Source organism: Pelophylax lessonae, assembly GCF_965119305.1.
Source record: "Pelophylax lessonae genome assembly, chromosome: 1".
NCBI classification, from domain to species: Eukaryota; Metazoa; Chordata; class Amphibia; order Anura; family Ranidae; genus Pelophylax; species Pelophylax lessonae.
In genome coordinates, this window is record NC_138768.1 from 819,994,376 (window position 1) to 820,016,509 (window position 22,134).

Sequence of the window (22,134 nt, forward strand, 5' to 3'; positions counted from 1 at the left end):
TAGCTAGTACACACCGCCGCTGTCTGTGTGATAGAAGGACCCCTCTGCGGATGGTACAGTCCGGGAGCTGAGGCCTCGGGAAGATGGCGCTGTCCTGTGCGTCCCTCAGGACGGTGTGTGTCCGGCCGGGGACTCTGCTCAGGTACCGGGAGGAAGGATGGAGGGTGATGCCAGTACAGGCCTGGAGGGAGGAGGAGGGGGCAGCTTTGTTGTGGAAGGTAGACTGGGGCTTTCTGCTGGCAATGTCCCTGGTAGAGGAGATAGGTCACCTCCACTGGTGAGGTGTACAGGGGGCTGATGGCAAATACTGGACTCATCTGCACTATAGGTGACAGGTCCTCTTCTGATGGGGGATATATGATCTGGCCTTGCAGATGACAGGTCCTCTTCTTATGGGGGAGGGGGGGGATATATGATCTGGCCTTGCAGATGACAGGTCCTCTTCTTATGGGGGGGGGGGGATATATGATCTGGCCTTGCAGGTGACAGGTCCTCTTCTTATGGGGGAGGGGGGGATATATGATCTGGCCTTGCAGGTGACAGGTCCTCTTCTTATGGGGGGGGGGGATATATGATCTGGCCTTGCAGGTGACAGCTCCTCTTCTGATGGGGGAGGGGGGGGATATATGATCTGGCCTTGCAGGTGACAGGTCCTCTTCTTATGGGGGGGGGGATATATGATCTGGCCTTGCAGGTGACAGCTCCTCTTCTGATGGGGGAGGGGGGGGATATATGATCTGGCCTTGCAGGTGACAGCTCCTCTTCTTATGGGGGGGGGGGATATAGGATCTGGCCTTGCAGGTGACAGGTCCTCTTCTTATGGGGGGGGGGGGGATATATGATCTGGCCTTGCAGGTGACAGGTCCTCTTCTTATGGGGGAGGGGGGGATATATGATCTGGCCTTGCAGGTGACAGGTCCTCTTCTTATGGGGGGGGGGGATATATGATCTGGCCTTGCAGGTGACAGGTCCTCTTCTTATGGGGGGGGGGGGATATATGATCTGGCCTTGCAGGTGACAGGTCCTCTTCTTATGGGGGGGGGATATAGGATCTGGCCTTGCAGGTGACAGCTCCTCTTCTGATGGGGGAGGGGGGGATATATGATCTGGCCTTGCAGGTGACAGGTCCTCTTCTTATGGGGGGGGGATATATGATCTGGCCTTGCAGGTGACAGGTCCTCTTCTTATAGGGGGGGGGATATAGGATCTGGCCTTGCAGGTGACAGCTCCTCTTCTGATCGGGGGGGGGGGGGGGATATATGATCTGGCCTTGCAGGTGACAGGTCCTCTTCTTATGGGGGGGGGATATATGATCTGGCCTTGCAGGTGACAGCTCCTCTTCTGATGGGGGAGGGGGGGGGATATATGATCTGGCCTTGCAGGTGACAGCTCCTCTTCTTATGGGGGGGGGGGGATATAGGATCTGGCCTTGCAGGTGACAGGTCCTCTTCTTATGGGGGGGGGGATATATGATCTGGCCTTGCAGGTGACAGGTCCTCTTCTTATGGGGGGGGGGGATATATGATCTGGCCTTGCAGGTGACAGCTCCTCTTCTTATGGGGGAGGGGGGGATATATGATCTGGCCTTGCAGGTGACAGGTCCTCTTCTTATGGGGGGAGGGGGATATATGATCTGGCCTTGCAGGTGACAGCTCCTCTTCTTATGGGGGAGGGGGGGGATATATGATCTGGCCTTGCAGGTGACAGGTCCTCTTCTTATGGGGGGGGGGGGATATAGGATCTGGCCTTGCAGGTGACAGCTCCTCTTCTGATGGGGGAGGGGGGGATATATGATCTGGCCTTGCAGGTGACAGGTCCTCTTCTTATGGGGGGGGATATATGATCTGGCCTTGCAGGTGACAGGTCCTCTTCTTATGGGGGGGGGGATATATGATCTGGCCTTGCAGGTGACAGGTCCTCTTCTTATGGGGGGGGATATATGATCTGGCCTTGCAGGTGACAGGTCCTCTTCTTATGGGGGGGGGGATATATGATCTGGCCTTGCAGGTGACAGCTCCTCTTCTGATCGGGGGGGGGGGGGGGGGGATATATGATCTGGCCTTGCAGGTGACCGGTCCTCTTCTGCTGGGAATAGAGGATAACACAAAAAATAAGGCCGCTACCTACAAGCACACTGCTCTCTTCTCTCACAGAATGGCTAACTAATACTGTACTTGTTTTTCATGCCTTTTGGGAGAATCTCCTGAGGTTGTCTTTAAATAAAACTCTTCTAACCTCAAATGCTAAACTCGGATAAACTCGGTATGTAAAATCTGTAAAACGGATGTTTTTCATCGTTGCTTTCCAGCTGTCAGTTTCCAGCATTTAGAAAAGGTTTTCAACTGCCCTGTGTACATGAGCCCCAAGCTGGGGAAGACGCCGTGGTCAGTTCTCTAGCTATGCTGGAGACTCCGTGTACTCTCCTCAAATCATCAGAATTGTCCTGACAGGGTTAATGCAGTGCTGGGAAATAATGATGGCCACAAGATATTGACACTTTGGGCCCAATTTGGACATTTTCACTTAGGGGTGTGTGTGTATATATATATATATACATTGTAAATTTGCCATAAATCCTCCAAAATACCTCTCCTCTTTACTAAAGATATTCTAGTACTGTCTCTACAACAAATCCAGGTTCAGGAGTCCCACTATACTTGAGATAGAGCTGCACGATTCTGGATAAAATGAGAATCGCAGGTTTTTTTTGCTTAGAATAAACATCACGATTCTCTCACGATTCTTGGCATAACATCATCTTTCACATTATACAAAAAAAAATTGGGCTAATTTTGTTTAGTTTTTTTTTTTTAATTAAAGTGTATTTCTTCCTAAAAAAAAAATAGTGTTTAGGCTCGGTTTCCACTAGTGCGACTTGCGGTGCGACTTGACACATGTCAAGTCGCACAGCAAGTCAAAACCCATTGTTTTCAATGGGGCCCGTTTCCACTGCCGCGGCTTCAGTTGCGGCGACTTCAAAAGTAGATCGTGCACTACTTTTGAGCGCGACTTCCCTCTATATATGAGGGAAAAGTCTAACTGAAGCCGCGGTTTACTTTCGCTACGAAGTCGTGCTAGAAGTAGCACGACTTCGTAGCCGCACTAGTGGAAACCTAGCCTTAAAAGACCACTGTGCAAATACAGTGTGACATACAATATTGCAACAATCGCCATTTTATTCTCTAGGTTCTCTGCTAAAAAAAAAAAAATGAAATATATAGTATTTGGGGGTTCTAAGTAATTTTCTAGCAAAAAATACTGATTTTAACTTGTAAGCAACAAGTGTCAGGAAAAGGCCTTGATTTTTAAAGCGGTTGTGTCCTCAACAAAGAAAAACAAACCCTGCAGGACAATGGCATAATGTGCTAGTATGCATCGCATACTAGCTCATTATGAAATACTTACCTTAGAACAAAGCCCCGACACCGCTGAGGCAGCCGACATCTTCACTCGGCGCCTCTTCTGGGTTCGGCGGCTCCCGCGCTGTGAATGGCCAGAGCCGCGATGACCTCACTCCCAGCAAAGAGCCGGCAAGGAACTCTGAAGGTCCGCTGGACCTTCAGAGCGCATGCACCTCTGGTGTCAGCGGCTGCATGCAGGGCAACTATCTCCTAAACCATGCAGGTATAGGAGATATTAATTTTACCTACAGGTAAACCTTATCATAGGCTTACCTGTAGGTAAAAGTTAAAAAGCGGAGTATACTACCACTAGAGGTAAACTGCCCTCATTTACAGATGGAAGTTCATTCCTTTGATCTAACAGAAGGAAATGATACATTGTAAAACATTATTTATAGTTATCTCCAGCCTTAACAATGTTGATAAATATTTGATATATGAGACTTTTTTTTTTTTTTTTTTGACAGCTGTGAGTGAGCAGAGAACAGCTCTGCTCTGTATGAATCGAGGACATGCCGTTTTGGGATCGTGAGGGGGGGGGGGTGAATTGAGATCGTGATATTTTAACGATTAATTGTGCAGCTCTAACTTGAGCTATAGCAGAATATGCAGCTGACTCCTTTTATGTATTGATCTCTTTTAAACTGCAGCTCCTACTATAATTTATGCTTATTTTTTGTCCCTCAGGCATTTTTCAAGAACATTTCAGCAGCCTGAAGCAAGAACAGGTAGGAAACTGGCAGTCATCTGATAGAGTTCAGGGAACAAATGTTCAATCTATCTATGTTCTTCTATCCTTCTAAAAATCCATTCTGTTACAAAGCTGAATACTTGAGCGGTAAAAACCTTAATCTGGGTTTACATTCACTTTAAATAGTTCAGTAGGGCTGAGCTGGCCCAAACAAACTTTCCTTTACTAATTGATGCAGCCACTATCAGCACTGTATATACACTAGATTACCAAAAGTATTGGGACACCTGCCTTTACTCACACATGAACTTTAATGGCATCCCAGTCTTAGTCCGTAGGGTCCAATATTAGGTTGGCCCACCCTTTGCAGCTATAACAGCTTCAGTTCTTCTGGGAAGGCTGTCCACAAGGTTTAGGGCTGTCTATGGGAATATTTGACCATTTTTCAAGAAGTGCCAGTCAAGTTCCTCCACCCCAAACTTGCTTATCCATGTCTTTATGCACCTTGTTTGTGCAGCTGGTGCACAGTCATGTTGGAACAGGAAGGATCAACCTCAAACTGTTCCCACAAAGTTGCCTTAAGAGTTCCCTTCACTGGAACTAGGGGGCCAAGCCCAACCCCTGGAAAACAACCCCACACCACAATCCCCCCTCCAAAAAATGATTTGGACCAGTGCACAAAGCAAGGTTCATAAAGACATGGATGAGCGAGTTTGGGGTGGAGGAACTTGACTGGCCTGCACAGAGTCCTGACCTCAACCCCATAGATTAGCTTTGAGATGATTCTTATCCACATCAGTGCCTGACCTCACAAATGGGCTTCTGCAAGAATGGTCAAACATTCCCATAGACACACTCCTAAACCTTGTGGACAGCCTTCCCAGAAGAGTTGAAGCTGTTATAGCTGCAAAGGGTGGGTCAACACAATATTAAACCTAAGACTAAGGTCTTAGACTATATTAGACTAAGACTGGGATGCCATTAAAGTTAATGTGCGTGTAAAGGCAGGCGTCCCAATACTTTTAGTAATATAGTGTATCATCAGCTACATGCAGTGTACAGTTGTGCAAAATTTTGCATACCCTGGCAGAAATCCTGCAATTGTGGCATTGATATTCGATATTGAAACAATGACTGATCATGCTAAAAAAAAAACTTTTTTTGAAGGATCCTGATCATATGAAGCCATTTATTATCGCATAGTAGTTTGGCTCCTTTTTAAATCATAATGATAGCAGAAATTACCCTAATGGCACTGATCAAAAGTTTCCATCCCTGCAATGTTTGGCCTTGGTACAGACACACACAGGTTAAAATGGCAATTAAAGGTCAATTTTTAACATCTGTGGCTTTTTAAATTGCCATTAGTGTCTGTGCAAATAGTCGATGAGTCTGTTCGCTCTCACATTAACGCACTGAACAGGTTAGATACCGAGCCATGGGAAGCAGAAAAGAACTGTCAAAAGACCTGTGTAACAAGGTAATGGAACTTTCTATAGATGGAAAAGGATATAAAAAGATATCCAAAGCCTTGAATATGCCAGTCAGTACGGTTTAATTACTTATAAAGAAGTGGAATATTCAAGGATCTCTTGATACCAAGCCAAGGTCAGGTAAACCAAAAAGATTGCAGCTACAACTGCCTGAAGAATTGTTTGGGATACACAGAAAAACCCACATGTAACCACATGAGAAATGCAGGCTGCCCTACAAAATATAATGCTGTTGTTTCACATGAGCATAATACGTTGATCTGTGAACAAAAATATTAGCTGCATGGTTGAGTTGCCAGAAAGAAGCCTTCACTGTGCCAAGGTCACAAAAAAGCTTAAGTACAATATGCCCGATTACAGCTTCTGGTACACTGTAATCTGGAGTGACGAGACCAAAATAGAGCTTTATTGTCACAACCATAAGCGCAATGTTTAAAAAGGGATCAACAAAGCGTATAACGACAAGAATAACATCCCCACTGTGAAGCATGGTGGTGGCTCACTGATGTTTTTGGGGGAGGGGGGGGGGTGTGAGCTCTAAAGGTACAGGACATCTTGCGAAAATTGATAGTAAGATGAATGCAGCGTGTTATCAGAAAATACTGGCAAACAGTTTGCATTCTTCTGCATGAAAGCTGCGCATGAGACACTCTTGGACTTTCCAGCATGACAATGACCCAAAGCTCAAGGCCAAGCTGACCCTGCAGTAGTTACAGCAGAAAAAAAGGTGAAGGTTCTGGAGTGGCCATCAGTCCTGACCTTAATATCATCGGGCCACTCTGGAGAGATATTAAACCTACGGTTCATGCAAGACGACAAAAGACTTTGCATGACCTGGAGGCATTCTGGCAAGACACATGGGCAGCTATACCACCTGCAAGAATTCGGGGCCACATAGACCACTATTACAAAAGACTGCATCAATTGTCATTAATGCTAAAGGGGGCATTACACAGTATTAAGGGGATGCAGGCTTTTGAACAGGGGGCATTTCATTTTTTTTACTTGTCACGTTTTGTTTTAGGATTGTGCCCTACTGTTAGGTCCTATAGTTACCGAGTATAAATACCATAAGAAAGAAATGTGATTTGCCAGGTCTCAGACTTCCAGTCTGCTGCCGAAACAAAATGAAGTCAGGCTCAGCCATTCACAGGAAGCTTTGTATTTTTATTAATGAATATAAGCCTGCCTCTGATGAAGTGGGCAGATGACATCACATCTCCCACCTTAGCCAATCAAAGGAACCCTTGTATGCATTGCTAAAAATACAAGTCTATCTGTAAATGATTCGCCAGCACTCAGCTTGACAACGTTTTTTTTCCGGCAGCAGACAGGAAGTCCCTGTACACATCGCTGTATAATATGCATGTAGATGACACTACATACAGTTTAGACAATATTGATAGTGGTCGCATCAGTTAGTAAAGGAAATAGTTTGTTTCAGCCAACTTGGCCCAAAAAAACAAACCAGTTGCCGACCGCCCTATAGCAGATTTACTGCTACAGGGCAGCCACGCTGCGCAAGATCACGTGTATATACATGATCCTGCATTTCTGGGTATCGGGTGCACATGTGCGCTGCCGGAGACTCGCTCGCGCATTTGCTCGCCAGAGGCTCGCTTGTGCACAGCTGGAGCCAATCAGCTGGTCTCGATGTCTGCTCTGTGCACAGGCAGAACGTCAGTTTGCCTATGTGTAAACAAGGCAGATTGTCGTTCTGTCAGTATAGAAGGCATTGATCCCGTGATCCTGCAAAGCAGGGACATGGATCTATGCCTTCCATTAGAAAAAGCACCTCCCCCACAGTAAGATAACAGGCCAGGCATATAATTAACCCTTTAATATCGCCCCTAAGGTTAACCTGTTCCCAGCAAGTGTCATTAGTACAGTGATGGTGCATATTTTTTAAGACTGATCACTGTATTCGTGTCACTGGCTCCCAAAAGAGCGTCAGGAGTCAGATTTGCCGCCGCAATATCGCAGTCCCGCTATAAGTTGCTGATCGTCACCATTACTACTAAAAAATAAATACAAATTCCATAAATATATCCCATAGTTTGTAGACACTTCACATTTTGCACAAACCAATCAATAAACACTTATTGGGACATTTTACCAAAAATATACAGGTCCCTCTCAAAAAATTAGCATATTGTGATAAAGTTCATTATTTTCTGTAATGTACTGATAAACATTAGACTTTCATATATTTTAGATTCATTACACAAAACTGAAGTAGTGCAAGCCTTTTATTGTTTTAATATTGATGATTTTGGCATACAGCTCATGAAAAACCAAAACTCCTATCTCAAAAAATTAGCATATCATGAAAAGGTTCTCTAAACGAGCTATTAACCTAATCATCTGAATCAACTAATTAACTCTAAACACCTGCAAAAGATTCCTGAGGCTTTTAAAAACTCCCAGCCTGGTTCATTACTCAAAACCGCAATCATGGGTAAGACTGCCGACCTGACTGCTGTCCAGAAGGCCATCATTGACACCCTCAAGCAAGAGGGTAAGACACAGAAAGAAATTTCTGAACGAATAGGCTGTTCCCAGAGTGCTGTATCAAGGCACCTCAGTGGGAGGTCTGTGGGAAGGAAAAAGTGTGGCAGAAAACGCTGCACAACGAGAAGAGGTGACCGGACCCTGAGGAAGATTGTGGAGAAGGACTGATTTCAGACCTTGGGGGACCTGCGGAAGCAGTGGACTGAGTCTGGAGTAGAAACATCTAGAGCCACCGTGTACAGGCGTGTGCAGGAAATGGGCTACAGGTGCCGCATTCCCCAGGTCAAGCCATTTTTGAACCAGAAACAGCGGCAGAAGCGCCTGACCTGGGCTACAGAGCAGCAGCACTGCACTGTTGCTCAGTGGTCCAAAGTACTTTTTTCGAATGAAAGCAAATTTTGCATGTCATTCGGAAATCAAGGTGCCAGAGTCTGGAGGAAGACTGGGGAGAGGGAAATGCCAAAATGCCTGAAGTCCAGTGTCAAGTACCCACAGTCAGTGATGGTCTGGGGTGCCATGTTAGCTGCTGGTGTTGGTCCACTGTGTTTTATCAAGGGCAGGGTCAATGCAGCTAGCTATCAGGAGATTTTGGAGCTCTTCATGCTTCCATCTGCTGAAAAGCTTTATGGAGATGAAGATTTCATTTTTCAGCACGACCTGGCACCTGCTCACAGTGCCAAAACCACTGGTAAATGGTTTACTGACCATGGTATTACTGTGCTCAATTGCCCTGCCAACGCTCCTGACCTGAATCCCATAGAGAATCTGTGGGATGTTGTGAAGAGAAAGTTGAGACGCAAGACCCAACACTCTGGATGAGCTCAAGGCCGCTATCGAAGCATCCTGGGCCTCCATAACACCTCAGCAGTGCCACAGGCTGATTGCCTCCATGCCACGCCGCATTGAAGCAGTCATTTCTGCAAAAGGATTCCCGACCAAGTATTGAGTGCATAACTGAACATAATTATTTGAAGGTTGACTTTTTTTGTATTAAAAACACTTTTCTTTTATTGGTCGGATGAAATATGCTAATTTTTTGAGATAGGAATTTTGGGTTTTCATGAGCTGTATGCCAAAATCATCAACATTAAAACAATAAAAGGCTTGCACTACTTCAGTTGTGTGTAATGAATCTAAAATATATGAAAGTCTAATGTTTATCAGTACATTACAGAAAATAATGAACTTTATCACAATATGCTAATTTTTTGAGAGGGACCTGTATGTAACAGAATACTTATAGACCTAAATTAATGAAGACCTTTGATTTTTTTTTTTTTTTTTTTTTATAGCAGTTAAAAACCTAACAGCACAAAAAGTAAAAAACGCAGAGGTGATTAAATACCACCAAAAGAAAGCCCTATTTGTGTCAGGAAAAAAAAGGACATATAATTGAATTTATCATTTGGGTACAGTGTTGCACGACCGCGCAATTGTCAGTGAAAGAAACACAGTGCCGTATTGCAAAAAATGGCCTGGTCATTGGGGGGGGGGGGGGGGTAAATCTTCCTGAGGTCAAGTGGTTACAGTAAAAGTACACCTGGAGTTAGGCTTTTAAATACTGAAGGAACCAAGCATTCTCCTATTCATGTGTTCCATCCTAGTTCCAGGGCAGTTGCTTAGTAAATAGCTGCAGCTTCATTGCCCTAGAACTAGTATGCACCACATGAGCTAGGTGCAGGCTGCTTCCTATTCATGTATGTATTTGGTTCTATGATATGATGGGGGGATTCTTAGTTTTCTTTTCATTGTCCCATACTGCACTGGGAGAAAGATCAAACTGATTGCTATGGCAAACCAAAGTTTGAGCAAATTGTTTCTGTATGCTCCATTAATAAATATGCTCAGTATAAAAGATGACCATAAGGCTCTGTCACTGAATTGGGGAAGGATGGGCACTTTAGACCAGTGATGGCGATCCTTGGCACCCCAGATGTTTTGGGATTACATTTCCTATGATGCTCAACTACACTGCAGGGTATATGAGCATCATGGGAATTGTAGTTCCAAAATATCTGGGGTGCCAAGGTTCGCCATAACTGCTTTAGACTGACAGCTTTGCTATAAATAAAAAAAAAAAACCAGAGATACATCTGGATGCTCCCTTGTAAATCACATTTAGAATCCATTCTTCTGCTGCTCCAAACTTCAGCCAGTCCTGGCAGATATAACATTGCTTACAGAGCACCTTTATACTTGAATGGGTGAATCCCATTTGATTCATCTACAGGTGAAGACAAGGTTTGCAGCGTCTGGTAGATAGAAAAGCGGGGGGGGGGGGGGATATAGCTTTTACAAGACAAGGTCAGATTAATCTCTGGACTGTAGTGAGTGGAAATAAGCACATAATCCTAGTGATCAGGTGGATAAATAGAAATCTGCATTGTAGTGCATGTTTGTTCTCTCTTTTCAAAAGACAGTAAAGGCTACAAATGTACCAAATACTAAAGCTAGCCTACGGGGTTCCTACTGCATGCAGTTATTGTATTTTGACTGCTGGCCTAGAAGGCTGTCAAACTGTCAGAATGACCGTTGCATCTGATTGGATGCAGCTACTGTTGAGCTGAAAGTTTACCAACAGGCTCCATTGACAAAATGTCAATCGGAATGAATAGCTCTTGTCAGTTGGAGCAGGGCCATCCACTGAGCGAATTTCAGTCGGTTCCCCAGCAAACAGGTGACATTCAGAGTGTACCAGTGTACACATAGGTTTTGACTACTATAAATGTAGCTGATGTCCCCCATACTTATTCATATTGTGTTCTGTGTAGATATAGTGATTTCTTTCTTGTATTTTCCAGTTCTCTGGAAGCCTGTGCTGACTCCCCCTGTAACCAGTCATGTAAGAGGAATCTCTGGGCTCACGAAATCCACACCAGGAGTCTTCTTGTCTCCAGCTAATGGCCAACTATTGACACCGAACACCTCAATACTCAGCAGGTGAGGTCATTTTCTTGCTGTGGTCCGGATTTATGTGTTTTCTAGAGGAATTCCGGCTATATACCCAACTAGCCTCTGATCCGGTCATGTGATTCGGAGCAGGCTGAAAATGGGTAAGTATCTTTCTTACACAGGTCAGTTAGCATAGATGTTAGAAGGGGGGGGGGTTGTTTTACAGCTAGTCTGGTGTGTAGCCAGAATTCCACTTTTCCACAATTCCTTGTTTTTCCAGCAGGGGCACTTCATCTGTCATATAGGGCCCAGTATAGGTCCATTTGCTGTTTGAAAGTTTAGAAGGGTGGGGTTACAACTTCAGCAATCAACCCCTTCTTTCTGCCCCTATCGTCACTGGGAGATGTGGCTGCACCTTCTGAATGGGCACACACCTGAGCAGTAAACAAAGCACTTTGCTGTTCCTCTGCATAAAAGGGAAAAATACATAAATGGCATGGACATGGCTGGATCTAGAAGGAGGTGTTGGAGAGGGCTGTACCCGCCCCCCCCCCCCCCCCAGATTTTCATTTGTGTCCCCCATCCTCCATGGATGCTGTTCCTATTGAGCTTCTAATCACATTACCTCACTGCACACAGTCTGCTGTGCACAGGCAGAACAGTTCCTCTCCCTCCTCCTCTTACACAGCACACAGTTCAGATCTATTTTCTTATGGAAAGCCTCAATCTGCACACTGTGTAGCTGCCTGCTATACTGCAGTTCTGACCTGTGAAGTTCCCAGATAAGAATGGCTGTGCAGCATAGAATCCAGCTACACAATGTGCAGCTAGAGCCTGTCTGTAAGAGAAACCGACCTGAGCTGTGTTCTATGTGAGAGGAAGAGGGGAAGAGGAACTATGCTGTGCCAACTGTGGAGAGTGAGCAGACAGCTCAAAGCCAACATCGTTCAAATAGAGGGGAAGGAAGTGGGTTAGATCCTGACACGACTGTCAGCATGAGAATCCAGAGAAGACTGTAGCCTCTCCCACAGGTATTTACCTTAAAGTGGAGTTCCACCCATTTTCGTAACTTTAGATGTATGTAATCCCCTTTAAAACGACTTTTACCAATGGAAACTTTTTTTTTTGCTAGTAAATACCTTATTTTCTTGTTTATTCCTCCTCTCCTCACTTCCGGGTCCGATCGGCGATGACGTCATTCGGCGATTCGCAGTGTGTGCTGGGATGTTATTCCATGCCAGAAATCTCGCAGTATTACCCAGGAGCTGAGCTGTACTGTGTGTATTGAGGCCGTTCTCTGCCCCGCCTCCTCTGAGTGAGCTCAGTGAGGATATAATGCTTTCAGTCCTCGCTCACTGAGAGGATGCGGGGCAGAGAACGGCCTGAATACAATACATAAAGTACAACTCACTGAGAGGAGGCGGGGCAGGTAACGGCCTCAATACACACAGTACAGCTCAGCTCCTGGGTAATACTGCGAGATTTCTGGCATGAAATAACATCCCAGCACACACTGCGAATCGCCGAATGACGTCATCGCCGATCGGACCCGGAAGTGAGGCGAGGAGGAATAAACAAAAAAATAAGGTATTTACTAGCAAAAAAAAAGTTTCCATTGGTAAAAGTCGTTTTAAAGGGGATTACATACATCTATGTAATCCAACGTATTAAAAATGGGTGGAACTCCGCTTTAACTTTAACAGAAAGTTTGCACTTCTCAGAGGGCTGGCCATGCATGAATTAGTAGGAACCGGACAAATTTGGATTCATGCATGGCCATTCTCATTCATGAAAGGTCGATCTATTGACGGACTTCTCATGAACTGACCTGCTGGAAAATTTTTGCTCGATCTGCACATGCAGACAAGCTGTACTGCTGATCAGGGTATTCTGACGATGGGTGGGGGGGTCCTGCTGTCAGAATACAATTACACAGTTGGGAGGATTACCCCATCTACATCCGATGGATGGATGGGGGGAAGAGTAATTGAAAAGTGTATGGCCAGCTTAGGCTCACCACTTAGTGGCCCTTTATATACTGCATTAGGCTACAATAATATACTATTGGCTACTACTTAAAGTAGTAATGTGGTAAGTGTATTCCATTCACATTTAATTCTCTCTCAAAGTGATACTATATCCTCTGCATTAAGGTACAAAACTTTTTTTGTACCTCTCTATGCCCCCCATCCCCAAACACTTAGTTGTGGGCCCTTATCTTTGCCACTTCCTCAGTTTTCTGGGTGAAGAGGAGGGTACTGAGGGCAGCAGAGCTCCTGCTGCTATCAGTCTAATTGCTGGGAGCAGGAGCGTGGTTTGTTATGCTTGCAATTTTCAGGTAATACCATAACCAGGGTAAATCTGTATTCAGCATTCTGACACAGGCAATAATAATTTTATAGGGTGTCACCGCTGCTTCCCAGCATTCTCCAACAGTCGAGACCGGTCACATATATCAGTCTTCGAAAAGGGAAGAGGAAGTCTGTGAAATCTGTAGTGGAACGATTTATGCGTCTACACTGTGGGCTGTGGATTCGAAGAAAGGTAAGGTGATTGATGAGATCACAATTAGCTTAGTTTTCATGAAAATGTGAGGCTGAAATAGTTTAAATATGCTATAAAAGTGTGCATTTTTATACACAGTGCCTTGAAAAAGTATTCATATCCCTTGAAATTTTGTCATCTTACAACCAAAAACGTAAATGTATTTTAATGGGATTTTATGTGGTAGACCAACACAAAGTGGCACATAATTCTGAAGTAGAAAGAAAATGATAAATGGGTTTTCAAATTTTTTTTTTTTACAAATAACTGGAAAGTGTGGCGTGCATTTGTATTTAGCCCCATTTACTCTTGAATACCCCTAACTAAAATCTAGTGGAACCAATTGCCTTCAGAAGTCATCTAATTAGTTAATAGAGTCCACCTGTATGTAATTTTTATCTCAGCATAAATACAGCTGTTCTGTGAAGCCCTCAGAGGTTTGTTAGGGAACCTAAGTAAACAAACCGCATCATGAAGGAACACACCAGACAGGTCAGGGATAAAGTTGTGGTGAAGTTTAAAGCAGGGTTATGCCCCGTACACACGTGCAGATTATCTGATGACTTTTGTCTGCAGACTTACCTTTTCTATGTAGTGCAAGGGCCTGCCGGATTGCATACAAATTGAAAGTGTTTAGGTTTGACCTCATATTATATGGTTTTGGTAAGTCTGCAGACAAAAGTCTTCAGATAATCTGCACGTGTGTACGGGGCATTAGATTATAAAAAAAATATCCCAAGCTTTGAACATCTCATGGAACACTGTTCAATCCATCATCCGAAAATGGAAAGAGTATGGCACAACTGCAAACTCTGGAGAAGCTGCAGAGATCCACAGGACAACTATTAGTCGTGCACTCCACAAATCTGGCCTTTATGAAAGAGTGGCAAGAAGAAAGCCATTGTTGAAAGAAAGCCATAAGAAGTCCTGTTTGCAGTTTGCGAGAAGCCATGTGGGGGGACACAGCAAACACGTGGAAGAAGGTGCTCTGTTCAGATTAGATCAAAATTAATTTTTTTGGCCTAAAAGCAAAACGCTATGTGGCAGAAAACTGAACACTTCACATCACCCTGAACACACCATCCCCACTGTTGTAAAACATGGCGGTGGCAGCATCATGTTGTGGGGTTGCTTTTCTTCAGCAGTGACAGGGAAGCTGGTCAAAGTTGTTGGTAAGATGATTGGAGCCAAATTCAGTGCAATTTTAGAAGAAAACCTGTTAGTGTCTGCAAAAAATTTGAGACTGGGGCAGAGGTTCACCTTCCAGCAGGACAACGATTCTAAACATACAGCCAGAGCTACAAGGGAATGGTTTATATCAAAGCATTACTATGTGTTCGAATGGCCCAATTGAAGTCTAGACCTAAATCCCATTAAGAATCTGTGGCAAGACTTGAAAATTGCTGTTCAGAAGCTGTCTGTGTACCACTTTGTGTTGGTCTATCACATAAAAATACATTTACGTTTTTGGTTGTAACATGACAAAATGTGGAAAACTTCAAGGGGTATAAATACATTTTCAAGGCACTGTAGATTTAGAAGTGGCTGGCTCATCCTTCAGCATTGTTTAATCCTATGGTTCTATAATAGCTACTCATTGGTGCAGTCCCACTACTCTACAGATGGGAAGCAGCGTCTACGATAGGCTGAATAAAGATACACGGTGATGTGGCATAGTAATCTGCTATAGATTCTACCAAAGAAATACTTTCTGGGCCTAGTCAGAGGGGGGGGGGGGGTGCGAATTTCCCAGTCATAACCAGGGTATAAGAATTGTCTGCGACTGGTCTGTCACTGTGATAGGAGGGGACCCTCGGCGCAGAAACCTTGGCAGCCTTAATTGCATATGTGCATCAGGTGGGCCTGAAAGCCCACCCTCCATGCCGCCTCACTTAACCACTTTACCACCGGAGGATTTTCCTGCTTTACGTTCAGGCCACTTTTTGCGATTCGGCACTGTGCGACTTTAACTGACAATTGGGCGGTCGTGCAACGCCATACGCAAACGAAATTTACGTCCTTTTTTTCCCACAAACAGAGCTTTCTTTTGGTGGTATTTGATCACCTCTGCACTTTTCAATTTTTGCGATATTAATTAAAAAATGCGACAATTTTGAAAAAAATAACAATATTTTTCTACTTTGACAGTTAAAAAATATCCAATATATTAAATTTTTGTCATATTTAGGCCAAAATGTATTTAGCTACATGTCTTTGACAAAAAAATTCTCAATGAGCATATTTTTAACCGCTTCAAGACTGGAAGATTTTACCCCATTCCTGACCAATTTTTTTTTTTTTTTTTTTTTTTTTTTTTTTTTTACTTTTTGCGCTATAAACAAAAAGAGCGACCAATTTTGAAAAAATAACAATATTTTTCACATTTTTTTTATATGAAATTCCCCAAAAAAAAAAGTAAGAATCAAATTTTTTTAACCTTTTAGGCCACATATATATTTAGGCTACATATTTTTTGTAAAAAAAATCGATTGATTGGTTTGCGCAAAAGTTATCGCAGCTACTAACTACGGGAAATTTATGTCATTTTTATTATTATTTTTTTTTTTTTTAACTAGTAATGGCGGCGATCTGCGTGTTTTTTTTTGTTTGTTTGTTTGTTTGTTTGAGGGACTGCGACACTTCGGCGGACAGATCGGACCCTTGACTGACATTTTTGACACTTTTTTGGGGGTACCAGTGACATTACTACAGTAATCAGTGCTATAAATATGCACCGTTACTGTAAAAATGACACTGGCAGGGAAGGGGTTAACTTTTATTGGTGATAAAGGGGTTAATGTATGCCTGGTGCTTACCGACGTGTGTGGAGGGAGGTGACTGAGTGACACAGGCACAGATCGCCGCAGGTTCAGCTATGCTGAATCCTGCAATCTGTCCCTGCCTGTCACTTAGGAGATCCACACTCTACACTCGATTCGCCGACGATCGGGGAAGAGCGGCGGTGATCACCTCCGCTCCTCCCCTGGCCCAACTCCCGCTGTGACTGAATACAGCGGGAGCGAGCCTCCGGCGGCACGCGCGTGCCGCCCACAAGTGGAGGAGTCCAGCGACGTAGGTCTACATTGCTGGACGATAACTAACCACTTTGCCGCAGTACGCTCAATGTGAGTGGTCGGCAAGTGGTTAAAGCTGTGTAAAAAAAAACCTGCAGGACAATGGCATAATGTGCTAGTATGCATCGCATACTAGCACATTATGAAATGTTTACCTTAGAACAAAGCCCCCACACAGTCACCCGGACACCGCTGAGGGAGCTGACCTGTTCCCTTGGCGTCTCTTCCTGGGTTCGGCGACTCCAGTGCAGTGAGTGACCGGAGCCGCAATGTCGTCACTCCCGCGCGGTAGTTTCACTTTCCGGCAAGGAGCTCTGAAAGTCCAGCAAGATACGCCGAACCTTCAGAGCGGCTGCATGCAGGGTGAATATCTCCTAAACCGTGCAGGTTTAGGAGATATTAAGGTAAGCTTTTTTTTATAGGCTTACCTGTAGGTAAAATTTAAAGCGGAGTTCCGGCCTCGGGGGTCAATTTTAGCTAAAAATACCCCCAGGACAGTCAGGGCTAGTACATTCCACAATGGATAGCCTCTGTACTGTCCCGGGTCGCACTTACCTGTAAGAAGAAATACTTACCTTGAAAAGTTCTTCTCCAGCGCTGCCATCTCAGGTGTGGGCAGCTGAAGCCGCAGCGTCCCTCTTCGTATCCTCTTCTGTGACGTCGGAGTCCCACAATGCACTGCACCGGCCCCGCTCGTCACTTCTGGGGCAGGCGCAGCATCCCTGCACAGCTTCTGGGCATGCCCAGAAGCTGTATAGCAGGGAATGCCGCGCTTGCACCTGAAGTGACGAGCGGGGACGGTGCAGGCGCATTGATTCCTGGGAGTGATGACGTTCAGCTCCCAGGAGTCATTGCAAACTGGACGGCGCGGGCCGCGGCCGCAGAGGGAGGAAGTGGAAGGAAGTTGAGTATATTTTCTTCTATAATAAGGTAAGTAATCAAAAAAAAAACAATTGGCAGTATCCATTTCTTTTTCAGGTTGCAATCAGCAAGCGGATGGCCCAAAATCATTTTTTTCGATTTTGAGGCCGGAACGCCGCTTTAAAAAGCGGAGTATACTACTAAGCATTATATAATCGGCAAGAGGTTATAATATACATCCAAACAGTATGTGTTAATAATTATCAATAATGTTGGCCAAAAACACTCTAAAGAGGTCAGTAATGACAATTTCTAATAACTCAGAACAATAGTAGGAGTAGGAGTGCATTTTTATGCAGAAGACCTCAAGCAGAAGACCTCAAGCTTCTTCAAAGTTCCTTGTAAATTTGTGGTGTTACCATGGAGTGTTCTCAAAAAGCATCTCGATCTTGTTTGTTTTTGGTTATTTTTTTCCCCAATATAACCTGCAAAATACCAATTAAATGAACTGTAAAATAAATATTAAATGAACCCTTTTACTAGGAAAATATATACAAGAAACACATGGTACTTCCACTGTACTAATAAAGTAGCTGCAAAGGAGGGTGTCTAAATTTGATGACAGTCTAATAGGAACCAGAGTTTGACTGTGCCACCCAGGGCAGCCCATAATCTAACAGACCTGGTCACCCCGCTATCCTCTGCGATGTGAATATGCGTAAGGATGTTTGCGACTAAGAGGTATGGCTGTTACTAGTATATGCCAGCTGATTTTGGGGGAGGCAGAAAGCAAATTTCCACTAAAGTATTTTTATTTCTCCATGCACAGCTAATATTTAAAATAAACTCCTATCAAGTGGACATAACCTGAAGTTATGTATGTTAAACTGATTTGTTTTTCTCTGGAATTTTCTGTAGATGTTAATAAACCTTTGCATTTGCAGGCTGGTTATAAGAAGAAACTGTGGAAGAAAAGGGCAGCCAGGAAAAAACGCCTAAGAGAAATAGTGTTCTGTAACAAAACGCAGAGCAAATTGCTTGATAAAATGACCACATCCTTCTGGAAGAGAAGGAACTGGTACGTCGATGATCCTTACCAGAAATACCACGACCGTACCAATCTGAAAGTGTAAGATCAGCTTCCTTTCTCGTGTATCTTTTACCATGTAAATTCTTTGTGACTTGTAATAAAATTTGACTTTGAAATGCGTGAGAATTTAATTGTGTTGCCTCTTTTTTTTGTTTGATGCTGAACAGCTTTGCCCTAAAGTGGTTCTAAAGCCTAAACCTCTTTTACCCTAATGCATTCCTTGCATTAATGTAAAAAAATGTTTAGGCCCCTCACCTCCCCCTTTACTTATCGGAGTCCTTATCCGATCAAGCACCGTGGACATCTGCCCTGCACTTCTGTGGCTTTCCTGGGACACCGGGAGTCATTGGAGGTAGCAGCAGGGCTCGGAGGCGAGCACGGACAAGTGCCGTCTGGGAATCGGCTTCCCGTGGGGGCACTTGACAGAGAAAGGACCAGGAGTGCCGGTGGGAGACCCGAAAAAGAGGAGGTTCAGGGCCGCTCTGTGCAATTCTGTTGCACGGAGCAGATAAGTATAGAGATATATTTTGTTAAAATATATATATATATATATATAATATAATTTTTTTTTTTTTTTTTTTTTCCTTTTTATAATCACTTTAAAGCCCTAGTGTAGCTTAAAACAAAATCATAAGTCCTGCAAAAAAGTGCATGCATTTTTTTTCCTTCCATAAACATTCTGAGAAACCCTAAAGCCCCTCACTATATGTAGGTGAGAAACCTAGGTGGTGACACCTGTACGCTGTCTACAATCCTGATTCTCCATGGTCCCTGTACTTGTGGTTGTGCTATGGGTGTCTTTGCCTACATACTGTACATTGTACTGAAAGCACCTGTCAGCCTTTCTTATACACATAAAGGGACCACTTGTCACACTGCAACCTGGATATCCTACCAGAAGAGGAGATTCCCCGCCCCTATGTAATTTTGCAGGGCACCATGTCCGTTTGACAGCTACAAACACCCTGCCCCACACATTTCAGTTTCCTCTCAGACAAAAAGTGGCAATGTTGGAATGGATCTCTAACCATATTTATTTTTAGTGTGTTGCAGTGGGAAACATAATCCTTTACACCAGAGCTGGGGGACTTGAGTCACATGACTTGACTTAAGTCAGACTTAAGTCACCAGTTGGAGAACTTGAGACTTGCTTGATTAAAATTAATAAAAGACTCGACTTGACTTTGACTTGGTATTCATGACTTGAGACTTGACTTTGACTTAAAACATATGACTCAAAATGACATTAATTTTTTAAGTTATTAAATATTTGCATTTTCTCAAGATGTGTTGAAGCAAAATTAATGTGTCTGTTATGTTTCTGACACCACAGTCACTTAAAGCAGAGTTCCGGCCTCAAACATTTTTCAATAAAAATACCCCCCGGGACAGTCAGGGCTAGTGCATTTCAGCAATTATAGCCTCTGAACTGTCCCAGGTTTCACTTACCTTTTAAAAGAAATACTTACCTTGAAAATGTCTTCTCCAGCGTTGCCATCTCAGGTGTGGGCAGCTGAAGCCAGAGCGTCCTCTTCGGTCCCAGAATGTCCTGCACCGGCCCTGCTCGTCACTTCCGGTGCAGGCGCGTCATCCCTGCACAGCTTCTAGGCATGCCCAGAAGCTGTATAGCAGGGAATGACGCACCGGAAGTGACGAGCGGGGCCGGTGCAGGCGCATTAACTCCTGGGAGCGATGACTTCCAGCTCCCAGGAATCAATGCAAAGAGGAAGAGACGACGCGGGCCGCGGCTGCAGAGGGAAGAAGTGGAAGGAAGGTGGCACAGGTTAGGGAGCACACTTGGGCTCTCGAATGATGCAAGGATCTTGGAAGAGTGAAGTGTCTCACTCTTAGCAGCCTAGCAGACAGAACTGCAGGAGCACCATGTGCAACTCTGTTCGGACGATTCCTTGGCAGTTGCTTATGTCAACCGGCAAAGGGGGACAAGGAGTTAAATGGGTCCAAGGCTGGCAAGGTGCAGGAAGTGGTTGTAACAATCCAGCAGGCAATGTGCGAGGTACTTTATTAGGAGCACAAGTTGGACAGGCAGCCACATAGTCTGTAACATCTCTTTTCATTTGAGGCCACCAAACATGACGCTGCAAGGTCTTAAGAGTGATTGTGACACCAGGATGACCAGATAACACTCCACCATGTGCCCAGATGAGTACAGGTTTCCTGAGGCTGGGGGCTACAAACAGGCGACCTGGTGGTACCTTCAGTGCTTGAGCACGATTCTGGGTTTCCTGTAACTGCTGGAAAAGAGCTGTAGAGATCTGTGCGACAATCTTGTGAGGTGGAATAATATACTGCTCAGTAGGTTAATTTTCTTCAGAAGTAACAAACTATCTGGAAAGAGCAGCGACCTACCTGTTCTTATGCCCAGGGACATAAGAAAGGACAAAATTAAAACGGGAGAAGAACAGAACCCATCAAGCTTGACGTGAATTCAAACATTTAGCAGTCTGAAGATACAGCAGGTTTTTATGGTCGGTCAGGATAGAAAAAGGCTTTAGAGCCCCTTCCAGAAGATGTCGCCATTCGGTTAATGCTAGTTTTATAGCCAGTAGTTCTCGATTCTCAACATCGTAATTCATCTCCACTGGAGAAAACTTTTTAGAAAAAAAATGCCACTGGATTAATTTTATCGGTCTTAGGTTGTCTCTGGGACAGCACGGCACCTGCTCCTACCTCCGAGGCATCGACCTCAACTATATACTGGAGATCGGTGTTTGGCTGCTGAAGAATTGGAGCCTTGCTGAACATGCCCTTTAAAAGCTGGAAAGCTGATTCTGCTTCTGAGGCCCACAGTTTGCAATTGGTGCCTTTCCTAGTCATAGCAGTAAGGCGTCATGTAAACGGGACGTTGTTAAAAGTCCCTTTTGAATGCTGGAATTTTTAGGACGTTTAAAACGTCCGTTAGGTCACGTTTGCACCCGCGTTTAGCGGGCGTTTGTGTTAAGAACCGTTCCTAGAGGTCAAAAAATGTATTGCCCTTTAAAATGGAAAAACACGAGCGCCAAACGCGGGTCATCGTGTTCGGTCGCGTTTTTGCGTTTGAAGCGCCGGGAAACACACGTTCAAATGCAAATAATTGCTTTCCAAAAACCGTCCCTGAACTCAACTGCCTGTAAATGACCCTGTGTACATGGACAGATAAGATAACATGTAGGTGGGTTCAGGGGCTTCTGAAAAAAAACACCCAACTGCTCCTAAATGGCCATTTACAACATCCCATGTACATGGAGCCTAAGGGGGGCAGCTATGGAGGTGAAACCGTGGATGAAGCGCCTGTAGTAATTTGCGAACCCTAGAAAGCTTTGGAGTCCCTTCAAAGTGGTCGGTTGGGGCCATTGCAAGACAGCAGAGAGTTTCTGTGGGTCCATTTGGAAACCAACACTATGTATGATGTATCCAAGAAAAGATATCTGGTTTTGATGAAACCTGCACTTCTCAATCTTTGCATAAAGGTGGTTTTCTCTCAGTTGCTGTAATACTTGCCTTACATGTTACATCATCCAGGTAGATTATCACAAAACTGTTGCTGAAGTCATGAAAAATGTCATTAATGAAACGTTGG

At 44.3% G+C, this 22,134-nt stretch overlaps 1 protein-coding gene across 1 annotated transcript; it reads left to right on the forward strand.

Annotated features, from left to right (window-relative positions):
- Nucleotides 1-35: 35 nt before the first annotated feature.
- On the forward strand, nt 36-18,683 carry MRPL35 (mitochondrial ribosomal protein L35). Its single transcript, XM_082262310.1, has 5 exons — nt 36-142; nt 4,089-4,129; nt 10,898-11,036; nt 13,391-13,532; nt 18,412-18,683. The coding sequence occupies exons 1-5, from the start codon at nt 84-86 to the stop codon at nt 18,598-18,600; spliced, it is 570 nt and encodes a 189-aa protein (XP_082118436.1). The 5' UTR covers nt 36-83; the 3' UTR covers nt 18,601-18,683.
- Nucleotides 18,684-22,134: the final 3,451 nt, after the last annotated feature.

Excerpts from the sequence above, each read along its gene's own strand:
- MRPL35 (XM_082262310.1), top strand. The coding sequence starts at position 84 with ATGGCGCTGTCCTGTGCGTCCCTCAGGACGGTGTGTGTCCGGCCGGGG. Across the intron at positions 143-4,088 it reads CGGCCGGGGACTCTGCTCAG|GCATTTTTCAAGAACATTTC; the intron begins GTACCGGGAGGA and ends TTTGTCCCTCAG. Across the intron at positions 11,037-13,390 it reads AACACCTCAATACTCAGCAG|GGTGTCACCGCTGCTTCCCA; the intron begins GTGAGGTCATTT and ends ATAATTTTATAG.